The sequence below is a fragment of the Humulus lupulus genome, chromosome 5 (assembly GCF_963169125.1).
Source record: "Humulus lupulus chromosome 5, drHumLupu1.1, whole genome shotgun sequence".
In the NCBI taxonomy this organism is placed as follows: domain Eukaryota; kingdom Viridiplantae; phylum Streptophyta; class Magnoliopsida; order Rosales; family Cannabaceae; genus Humulus; species Humulus lupulus.
The window spans coordinates 168,144,069-168,156,014 of record NC_084797.1 but is presented as its reverse complement, the minus strand read 5'-3'; the positions used below and the strand labels follow the sequence as shown (position 1 = coordinate 168,156,014).

At 34.8% G+C, this 11,946-nt stretch overlaps 1 protein-coding gene across 1 annotated transcript; it reads right to left on the bottom strand.

The window, feature by feature from the left end:
- Positions 1 to 1,965: 1,965 nt before the first annotated feature.
- LOC133779657 (uncharacterized) lies at positions 1,966 to 4,091 on the bottom strand. Its single transcript, XM_062219591.1, has 3 exons — positions 3,621 to 4,091; positions 2,918 to 3,478; positions 1,966 to 2,814 (listed from the first exon to the last, which is right to left on the bottom strand). Exons 1-3 carry the CDS (start codon positions 4,089 to 4,091, stop codon positions 1,966 to 1,968), a joined length of 1,881 nt encoding a protein of 626 aa, XP_062075575.1.
- Positions 4,092 to 11,946: the final 7,855 nt, after the last annotated feature.

Below are 11,946 nucleotides of genomic sequence, written 5' to 3'. Positions count from 1 at the left end.
ATATTAAATCTACCCCAAACCTCCTTACTCCAATGAAATCTATCAGCTTCTGGCCAAATGAGATTGTACCCCTGTTTTATCTTGTATTTGCCTGCCGAGAATTGATGCTCATCAACCAGATTTTTAAGATCATCCTTTACTGCAACCAACTTCTTCCAATACCAACTACTCTGCAAAGGGGCAGCGTAATCCCACTAATTCTGGTCTTTTATGTACACATTATTGACCCACTTGACCCACAAATTATCCTTCTTAGATGAAATTGCCCAGACATACTTCCCAAGCGATGCTTTGTTCCAGGCCAGAATGTTTCGGAAGCCAAGCCCTCCAGCTTGTTTAGATCTACAAATTTTCTCCCAAGCAATCATTCCTGGACTTGAACCAATTGCTGTCCCATGCCACAAGAAAGCACGGCAAATAGCATTGACCTCCTTCAGAATTTTTTTCAGAATAAGAAATAATTGACTCCAATATGAGTGAATAGAGATGAGAACCGAATTAATAAGAGTGATCCTCCCAGCAAAAGACAAATTTCTAGTGCTCTACCATCTTATACGCCCAGTCATTTTCTCAAGGAGAACTGCACACTCCTTGGCTGAGATTTTTTTAGCACAGAATGGCACTCCCAAGTATCTGAAAGGCAAGAAGCTTCTCTGAAAACCAGAAGCGTCTAATAGACGATGCACCTCATTTTCTTCCATGCCACCACAATAAATGCCTGATTTCGCTTCACTTGGGAATAGACCCGAGGTCTTGGAAAATAACTTCAGCCCTTGCAACATGTAATAGACCGATTTGAAGTCACCATTGCAGAATAATAATACATCATCAGCAAAGCTAAGGTGGTTCAACGTAAGCTCCTCACATCTATCATGGAACCTGAAATCAGTTATCTTCCCAACCATCTCCATAATTCTAGACAAGTATTCCATGCCTAAGACAAATAAAAGGGGGGACATGGGATCACCTTGTCGCAGCCCTCTTTTTGCTTCAAAGAATCCATGTAACTCACCATTAAACATCAAGGAAAACTTAGGAGTTCTAACACAATTCATAATTAGTTGAATAAACTCACCAGGAAAATGAAAGGCATCAAGCATCTCTTCTATAAATCCCCATTCTATGGTGTCATAAGCTTTCCTAAGGTCAAGTTTAATCATACAACTAGGCTTGCAACTCTTCCTACCATAATGTCGCACAAGGTCTTGACAAATCATGATGTTGTGCTCAATAAATCTACCATGAACAAAACCACCTTGATTTTTAGCAATCAACTCTGGCAATATATGCTTTAAACGAGTACAGATTAACTTTGTGGCCACCTTGTAAATCACATTGCAACAGGCAATAGGTCTGTAATCACTAACATTATCTGGACACTTACTCTTAGGTAAGAGTAAGGGTAGTTGCATTAATTTCTTTTAAAATCCTGCCTGTGTGGAGAAAAGACAGCACCGCCTCACTAAGGTCGGCCCCAACAATATCCCAGTAATCTTGGAAAAAATAGCTACAATACCCATCGGGACCAGGGGCTTTTATACCAGGAATAGAAAACACTGCTTGCTTTACATCTTCCACAAAAAACTGCTCAATTAATAATCGAGCTTGAAAATCACTAACCACCAGTCCATGTCTCACCACAGTTTTGTTAACTGGAATTCTATTTTCCAGCTTGCACCCCAACAAAGTTTGATAATAAGAGAGAAAAACAGTAGCAACATCTTCTGGCTTGTCTACCCAAACACCATTTTCAGTCTTAACCGAGTAAATTCTATTTTGAGCTCTTCTATCTCGAAGGCTAGCATGAAAAAACACTGTGTTCTCATCTCCTTCTTGAAGCCATTTTACCTTTGCTTTTTGATGAAGAAAGGAGTAATACAATTTTTGTGTCTCAGAATATTTTTTCCTAGCCTTTGATTCTTTAGTTATCAACATCTCATTAAGCAAATCTCCTTTTAATTGGTCCTAGCACTCTTTTAGATCCTGTAAAGCTTTGATGTGTGCTGAATGAAGCTCATTAAAGCCCTTCTTATTCAGATCGTTAAGTAAAGCTTTCAATCTTTTCAATTTCGTAACCACTCGAAACATTGGTGTTCCATACACCGGCTCACTCCAATTTTGCTTAACTTGCTCGAAAAAACCAGGTGCAGTACTCCACATTTTAAAGTAACGAAAAGGTTTCTTACCCTTCCCCACATCAGAATAAACTGTCAACATAGCTGGACAATGATCAAACATGCCTTCATTCGAGAACGTAACTTCTGCTGCTGTATACCAATCAAGCCACCTCTGATTTTCCATGACTCTATCTACTTTAGAGTATATTCTATCATTTCCTTGCTGTTTGTTATTCCAAGTATAAAAACTTCCAGTGAACTTAACATCCTCCAAATTACACCGTTCAATACATTGCCGAAAAGCCACCGACTTGTTGTACTTGACTTTCACCCCAATCCTCTCTTCCTTATTCAGAATATCATTAAAGTCCCCAAGCGCCAGCCAAGGATCTTGAGTGACGCACTCGGGCAGCTCCTTCCACAACTCAACCCGCCCTTCCTCTTCATTAAAGCCATACACAAACGACACATAAAAACCATCTCCTTTATCAAATGGTCTAACCAAAAGGTGAATTAGTTGGCTAGAGAATTTAATAATAGAAACTGAAAACATAGTGGGATTCCAGGCCACCACAATATGACCTCCATTATTCCAAGCATTGTTCGAAGTGAAACACCAACCCAAAAACATATGAAGGTACAAAGCTCCCAATTCATGAGCCTTGACCCTTGTTTCAAGGAGTCCAATCAACCCAACCTTATAATAAGAGATTAATTGCTTAACCTCATTCTGTTTGTGATGGGTATTGAACCCCCTAACATTCTATGACATAATTCTATCCATTGGATAGAGGAGGTACTCCCCCTCCTCCACTAATAGCCTCTTCCATTTGATCCTTTGAGCATTCCCCTTTCTCTTTCTCTAAAGCTTGAAAGCTATTGCTAGTTACAGTCACAATGTTTGAGCCTTTATTTTTGTGTTTCCCTCCTTTTAAAACAACTTGGAAGCCTTCATCATCAACCACAAGCTGCTTTCTTTGTTCTTTTCCAGCTGCTTTTGGCTCCCCTGTTTTCACTACCCATTCCTGTTTTTTACCCTCCTTCCTGTGGTAATCAATAGCTTTGTGTCCCATACCTTTACAATGACTACAATAAGCAAGAACCCACTCATAATGCACACTAATAGAGACATTAAAAGCCAATTCATTCTCAAGAAAAATCAACTTAGGAAAATCCCGATTGATTGAAACCTCAATTAGAAGTCTTGCAAAGTTCAGCTTCTCCCGATTTTTAGTAATTGGATCCACCATCAGAGGCTTGCCCAATTGACTAACAATCTTGAAAAGTGAACGTTCTCCCCAGTACTTCAGATCTAAATCGGTTAGTTGAATCCATGTTGGAACCTTGCACACATTTTCCTTCTTAAAATCAGTATTAGAATCCCATGGTTTGAGTATAACTGGTTTCCTATAAAAAAAAAACAAATCCTCCTTTCAACACTGCATCTCTATTTTCAAGTGATTCAAACTGAATGATAAAAACTCCATGAGATAGTATACCCACCTTATCAACTCCTCTAGTGCGCCACACCCTTCTAGCAAAACCCTCCAGAACAGACAATGGGGGATTCGCTCCCAACACATAGCAAACTAGTGAGGAATTCCAAAAATGAACCTCCTTTTCAATATCCTCTAGCTCTATCTTAATCCCCTGTTTCCCCTCAGAAGTCTTCTCAGAATTACCAAATTTCGCACTCAAATTTTGGACTACAGACCCAGATCTAAGCACAGGAGGAGTTGGGCACTTACCTTTACTAATTTCCCTTGCACAGCGGTGCGATGCTGAAAGGAAATTCGAGAAGTCCTGCTTGATATCATCTTGCCTTTGCAAGATCGCCAACGTCTCCTCCGGAGAAAGCACCAGATCTTCATTTTCCTGTATCATCAGCAACGGAGAAGGAGTCCCCGTTTCCTTGTTCCCCGGTTTTTGCCCATCAGAAAAATCGATAGCCTCCACACCAAGCACCTTGGCCATTGACTTCGTTTTTTTTTACCACATCCGACGAGGAAGGCCCTCGCTTCTTCTTTTTCTTCACCGTTGACTTAGCTTTCTCTAGAACCTTACTCTTCTTCGCCATGGCACCAGCTCGAAGAGTTGAGAGAGAGAGAGAGGTTTTAATTTTTTTGAAGAGTATTTTCCTTTGTAAATGGAGAAACACACATTAAAATAACATATCGGTTGGCAAAGTTTTTACATTTGTTTATAGTAAAAGTATAAGATAAATACAAATTCTGTCTCTTTTTTTGTTTAGATATTTATTATATAGAGATTTTTTAAATAATTTTTTTTTTCAAAATGTTTGGACAAAAAAACATCTTGAATGAGTATTAGGAATTATGAAAATTATAATAATTTAAAAATAGCTTTTCAAAATTTTGAACTAAAAAATGTCTTTTTATTTATTTTTACTCAAACACCTCCAAAATAACTTTTTTAATCCTAGAATCTAGAGAGGAACTTATAAAGAAGCTTACACTACAAGAAATATGTGTATCAGCGGCGACGCCTGCCGTTGCTGAAAGCCTAGCATGTTGTTGCAACTACCACTACTAGAAATATAGGCTTTTACTTCGTTTTTTACACATAGAATATAAAAAAACTGAAGTGAAAGTCTTTCAATGGGTTTTTACTTTGCTTTTTGGAATGGTAGAACATAAAAATAGGCTATTACTTTGGTTTCTTAAAAAAACGAAGTTAAAGTAGAAATGAGCAAGGGCCATGTTTGGTTTGCACACTATATTGGGGCTTTTAACTTTGATTTTTATGAAAAATCGAAGTGAAAAGTGGAGCAAACCAAACGCGGCCCTGAAGGCTTTTACTTCGGTTCTTATATAAAAACCGAAGTAGAAATGGTACTTTCTACTTCGGTTCTTATATAAGAACCGAAGTAAAAATGGTACTTTTTACTTTGGTTTTTATATAAGAACCGAAATAGAAAGGGTACTTTCTACTTCAGTTTTTATATAAGAATCGAAGTAAAAGAGTTTTAATACCCTTAATATATAGCTCTTGCCTCATTCGTCTCTCTGAAGCAAAAATTTCAAATGCCAAAACCCAGAAAACCTCCATTGTTGTCGTACGCCCACGAGGGTTTCACTAAATATACCATTTTTTATGTCTTTTTTACCATTTGAAACTATTTTTTTTACTTAAAAACAAAAATATTAGTTCCATTTTTATTTTTGAGGGAGAAAATAAAGACTTTGGGTGTGGGTATTTTTAGGGTTCGAAAATGAGTATTGTTATTGGACTTTGACTGATTTTCTTACATTAAAATGTGTTCTTGAGCTTCAAAAAAGGTATGAATCACTAAATCATTGTCTGTATGATTTTTCTTCTATATTATTTTCATATATTTTTTTCTTATAGATATAATGTGTTTATTATATATATGTTTTAGAGTTGCTAGTATTGATTTAGAGGTTATTTTGAGCATCAAAGAAGGTTTGTTACCTTAAAACTTTGTTTGTGTTAATTTTTTTATATTATTCCGAATTTAATACTTATTTTTTAGTATATTTGTGTTATATATTTTTTATTTATTTTGTTATTTTATATAATGTTATTATTATATATATATATATTAGTAAAATTTAAAAATTGTTGTGACTTGCTATTTAAATTTTTAAACATAGCTTCAATAGGTAATATTATTGCCAATATTAGAACTTGAAATGTTTGGATTATTAGTTACATTTGTTTTTTTTTTCTATAATTGACTAGCTTGATATGTTGTTTGATGATTATGTAACTAGTTTAATTAATTATGTAATTGATTTTTATTTGTTTTTGTTTAAACTTTTTAGTAGGGTTGTTGATTTAGTTAACAATTTGGTATTGATTTTGGGTGACTTCAAGAATAATATTGGAGGTGAGTAATCTTTAAATTTTATTTATTACTATTGCAATATTTATTTATAAAATTAGAGTTCAATCATGCATGTTTTACTTTAGTGAAGTAGATTTTGAGAAATTTGTTGTTGGCGGTGATATAAGGATGAAATTATTTGTGTTGATTTTGTGTTTGTTTGTGTTGAATTTATGTATAATTATAAAATTGAGATATGCTACAAAAACAAAGGAAACTTTGCCAATTTTTTATCGATTTTATTAATTGTTTTCCTTTTTCAATTCGCACACTATGTCGATATATTTTGTGTGATATTTACAGGTTTTAAAAATTTTGGAGATGTTAAAATACAATTGTTATGCTGCTGAAATTTTGTTAGACTTATGAAAATTTAATAATTAAACTTCAATTATGTTGGATGTCCTAGAAAAAAGAACTTGGAGTGGAAGATGTAGAGGGATATGAAATTTGGATAAGAGTGTGAGAAACAAAGAAGACTCTTGTCGAAGATAATTTGGACAAAAAATTTGAAGAAAGAGTTGTAAGTTTTTTAAAGCAAAGTAGGAATTTTTTTTAAGTGTTGTTACAAGTTACTAATTTAATCTATCATTGGTTTGTTTCGTAGAATGAAATAAATGACAAAGTACTAGTAGCCAAATTGTCGCCAAGGGTCGGGAGGACATCTTGCCAATCCAACAAGAATAGTTAAGCCGATTGATGACTTAAATTTATTAGTAAGGCTATTTTGTTTATACATACCTTTAGTTGTATGTGAATGTATATATAAATGTTTATGCTATTTTAATTAATTACAATTATGTGAATGTATATATTTTATTTTATAAGAATTTTAATTCTAACTGTATAAATTTTGTGATTTTTATTTCTGTTATAAATTAAATGAAAATAAACCAATTCCAATTGTAAAAATATATATAACTATAAATTCATATAATTAGACTATTTAAAAAAAATTAGGGAAAAAAATAGAATTGGGCCATTTAAAAATAATTAGAAATAATTATTAAAAAGAGGGGGGGGGGGGCTTTCTACTTCGGTTATTATGTAAAAACTGAAGTAGAAAGTGGGGATTCTACTTTCGTTTTTACATAATAACCAAAGTAGAAAGTAGGGATTCTACTTTGGTTATTATGTAAAAACCGAAGTAGAATCCCCACTTTCTACTTCGGTTTTTACATAATAACCGAAGTAGAAAGTGCCCACCAAGGAAGGGTACCCCACTTTCTACTTCGGTTATTATGTAAAAGCCAAAGTAGAATCCCTACTTTTTACTTCGCTGTTTACATAATAACCGAAGTAGAAAACCTATTTTTCACTTCAATTTTTTACTACTTTTTACTTCGCTCTGAACTACTGCAGTAGCAAATTTTAGCGAAAATTGAAGTAAATCCATTTTAAAAATCAAAGTAAAAGCCCTTTTTTCTTGTTGTGTAAGTCGCCGCAGAAATGTTGTGCCTAGAAGCCTTATCAGTAGCGACATTCCACCTCATCGCTGATAATGTATATCAGCAGCGACACAATGTCACCGGTAATGTCTAAAAAGTCGGCACAGATTTGTGTTGATGTTGCTTGTTCCACGAAATTATTTGCGGCGACAATGTGAATATCAGGATCGAACTGTGTCACCGCTGGTGTATATTTTATTTAAAAAAATAATTTTTGTAGTAATGAAATATAAATAATTGAAAATTAAAAATTATAAAGCATCCATACTTATAAAATATGGTCACTACATCCATAATCATAAAATGTAACTACAATATCCATAATTATATAATAATAAAATGTATCCATTACAATTAAAGCACAATAACATACTACTCATCCTCTCCTAAATCAGTAGCATCGTCCGTACCGTTACCCCATGGTGGATGTGGCGGTTGGGGTGGTTGTCGCGGCTGGGGTGGTTGTTGCAGCTAGGGTGGCTGCGACCATAGATATTGTGGAGGTACGGTTGACGATCCTGCTCTAAACTGGTAGTAAGGATATGGCAAAGGCTGCGTCGATGATGCACCAAACATGTAAGGATAATTTGGTGGATGTTGTGATGGTACTGCTCCAAACATGTAAGGTGATCCCATGGGTTGGGACGAGGGAAGTGGTGGTGCTCCATACAGGAATGGATGGACTGGGGGTTGATGAGAAGATGAAGCTGCACACGTGTCTAGCGAGACCGAGGGTTGAGACGAAGAATTTAGTGGAGGCTGAACTTGCACGCTAGGTCCACTGAGAAGAAATTGACTTGCTCAGTCAATTTCTTTACCATCTCCATCAAATCACCGTATTGACCAGGTGATTGTTGAGGAGGCGCCTGAGATTGGATGTTTTGAGAGGGCTGACTAGAGGATGGCTCCGTCCCCCTCAATTTGCGTCCCAATCCTCGTTCGTGACTGTGCCTCCATCCAAGTACTTTTTCTAGGAACTGAATCTGGTCAACTGAGGAAGAATCATCCTCGTTCGATGTAGTAGCAGATGTCTACTGAATTTGCACCATAAAATCAGCCTTCAATTTTTCCTGTTTTAAAGAAAGTGTTAGTAGGATTAAAAAAACAGAATTCTAAGAATAACACAATTATATTTAAGTAAACTTACATAATCTTCTTGAGCAGCATCGTTGACAAACCTTCTTTGTCTCTTTCTTCCAGTTATAATCCTTCCAATCCTCAATAAGATCCGGGTTCGTCTAAAAAAATATGAACATATGGTTAGATAACTTACAATTTAATTAAAATTAATTGCGTTAATTTTTTTCCTTACTTTCTTGTGATGGCGGGTTGCCAACGATTTTTAACCCTGTGTTGTTGCATACTTTTGTTGCCCTCTGTTATCCTTATTCTTTTTTTAGCGCTCGACCCAATGAGGACTGATGAATAACTCACAAATCTTCTTCCACTCGTCCTTGCTAACATTCTGACATGGGTTTTGTAGGATTTTGTTCCAATCCTAGGATTTTCTTCCACTCGTAATGCAATGAAAAATGACGGTGTCTTTTTGTTTTCCTATCGCGATATCGATCTATCATCTCTCTCTCGATACCATCTATACACCGTTCGTAATCCGATCGACCATCTATTTGATAATACCACTTCATTGAAAAGAAAACATATTAATAATTGATTAAATAAATTGGTCACCTTAAAAGATACTTTTTAGTACTAATAATTAATATAAATTACTCACCTTAATATTGTTTTTGACTAAGTTTTTGAATTCCTTAGGCAATCATTCCCATGTATCAAAATATTAAGGAATTCTCTATGAGACCTAGGTGTCGACGAGGTGGACAAAAGCTGCATGCTCGGTCCCCACAACCTTGTACCAGCGTGGATCAAATGTTAGCTCCAATTGATGACCAACTTTTCTACATCTGGCCTCGAGATCTTTTCCAGTGTTCGTGCCACGACCCTTTTTTCTTTGGTGGGGCTACTGTATTTGTTTGAATAACAAAAAATAAATTAGAAATATTAATATTTTAACAAATAAACAACATTATCATGTTAGACAGACAAAAAAAATTACCTGACTCACATGAAGAGGGGATCCTACTAGGATCTAGGGAAGGTTCACCGCCCGCATCTCCCCCATGCGCTCACGCCACATCTAATGACATTTTATACGAAATACAATAAATATGTTAGTTAGTTTAAACACGTAGACTTATATTTAAATTGTTGGAATCATTATACTAAAAAACTGTAATGCCCCGACTAATTCTAGACCTCGAACCATTAAAAACTACTAAACATAGCTACTATTTTGGAATACATACATAAGAAATAACATAACTTTATTTAAAACCAGAAATATCGTATGAAATACAAAATATGGTATGGGTACCCATTGTTTAGTACATAAAACATAAAAACATAACTTTAATAAATTGTTAAAATACTAAGTGCAGAAATACATAAAAACATAAATCAAAAGACTTAAAAATAACGTCATCCTCGATCATCCAGCAGTCCATTCAATCCATTCATCCTCAACACACATGCCAAGCTGCCACGAATCCTTCCCGCCTTCCATTCTCATTTTCCTGCATCATCTAAAAAGAAAGGAATGAGCCTAATGCCCAACAAGGAAAATCTACAAAGAAAAACATATATGTCATAAATCATAAAACATAAGACTATATCATAAAGCATATACTATCAAACATAAGACTATAAAAATGTATATCATATAGGACTACAATATTAATGGCCATTAACTCATTAACGTGGTATGTGATAAAACCATCTAGGTCCTCAGTCTATTAATTGAGGTAGGTTAGATCACAACTATAGTATATGATAACCCATCTAGGTCCTCTGTTTACTAATCGAGGTAAAGTAAATCATAACTCTAAACCACGAAAATGATAAAAATTCTTGGGGCTTGCAATCTAAGCAAGTCATATGCCCAAGTGACTACAAAACATATATCATATCACATATCATATCATACCATAAAACATATCATAACATAAACATATAATCACATATAATCTAACCTATTTTGCTAATCGAAAATTGGGACATGGAGACAAGAACTGGATTGGAACACTCCTAAAACCAACAGTAAAAACCATGAGTTTTCTAAAGAAATGGAGATGAAAAAGAGAACTAAACCATCAAAGTCGAAACTTACTGAAAAACCTTAAGTTTCAAAGAACTTAAACACCTAGCAAAGAATCATAACAAAGAGTTAGGATCTGAATGAAAACAAAAGAAAACTAAAGAACCATAAAGAATTGAACTTAAGGATAAGAATACCTTGGATGAACTATGACTTTGATCTACACCTCGATACCAAAATAACACTATATCTTACTTCCCAAGTGTTTAGAAAGCTTAGATTGGAAAAGCTTTTAACCCCAAACCCAAGTGTTTCTCTCTATAGTAACCTTAGCAGCTTGGAGGCTCTGAACAATGCTTGAATGATGAGTGAAATGACTGAGTACTAGGTCCTATTTATAGAGTTAAAGGAGTGAAACTAATTTTTTTTAAATGAATATAAAATGAAAAAGATTTGAATTTTCGTTCAACAGATGCCCAGAACTCGGTCAAAATCGTTCAAGAGCAAGTCCAAGCGGTTAAGGCTGTTTTTAAATTTAAATCCTTAAGTTTAGAAAATGTCTCCAAGGGGTGACATATCGCCTACCCTGGGCGATATATCGCCTGGACCTATATCCCAAGTCTTCGTGCTTTCGTTCGTGCGAAGTCAACGTGTTTTCCGTATCTCCCGTAGGCGATATATCTGCCCCTATAGCTGAGATATATCGACATATGTTGATATATCAAACACGTATTTGCACTCTTTCAGCATATTTTGAATTTATTAAACAACTTTGAATGAGTAAAAATGTGATCCTAACAACTGCTAGAAGGTTCTAGAGCTTCTAGATCTTTCTTTTAATTAAACTATTCATAAAAAAAAACTTAAATCCATAATAAACATGCTTGTGACAAGTGTTTCGTTCTTATTAATTCTATCTAAACCTTAGGTTATAATATTTAATATTTCTAAGACCAGCAATATTAATCAAACCTTATGTTATAATTAATATTTCTAAACTATAGGTTAAACTTATAAAATCCATAGTTGTTGCTATGAGTTTCCAACTAAGTCTCAGCTTGAACCATACTACAAGCTACTACTAGCTACTGCTACTACTACTATCTAGCTAAGTAAAATTCCAAGACACTACAAAAACATGTATTATATTTCTTAATATAAAGTTTTTCAAACAAAGATACAAATATCTAAGTAGAATAATCACTATCATCATTGATTAAGTCTACCTCTACTAGGGACAAATGCTCAACACAATCATCACTAAGGTCGATAAACAATTCATCCTCCTCATCTGCTTCTTATAAGCCTTCCAACATATCATCTTCGTCATCATTAATAAAATTGTCATCAGCCTGGATATTTGAGGAACGCAATTGAGGGGATTCAACATGTGTTGCTGGT

Excerpts from the sequence above, each read along its gene's own strand:
- LOC133779657 (XM_062219591.1), bottom strand. The coding sequence starts at position 4,091 with ATGGCCAAGGTGCTTGGTGTGGAGGCTATCGATTTTTCTGATGGGCAA. Across the intron at positions 3,479-3,620 it reads GCACTAGAGGAGTTGATAAG|AAGGAAAATGTGTGCAAGGT; the intron begins GTGGGTATACTA and ends ACTGATTTTAAG. Across the intron at positions 2,815-2,917 it reads CTATTAGTGGAGGAGGGGGA|GTTGGGTTGATTGGACTCCT; the intron begins GTACCTCCTCTA and ends TCTTATTATAAG.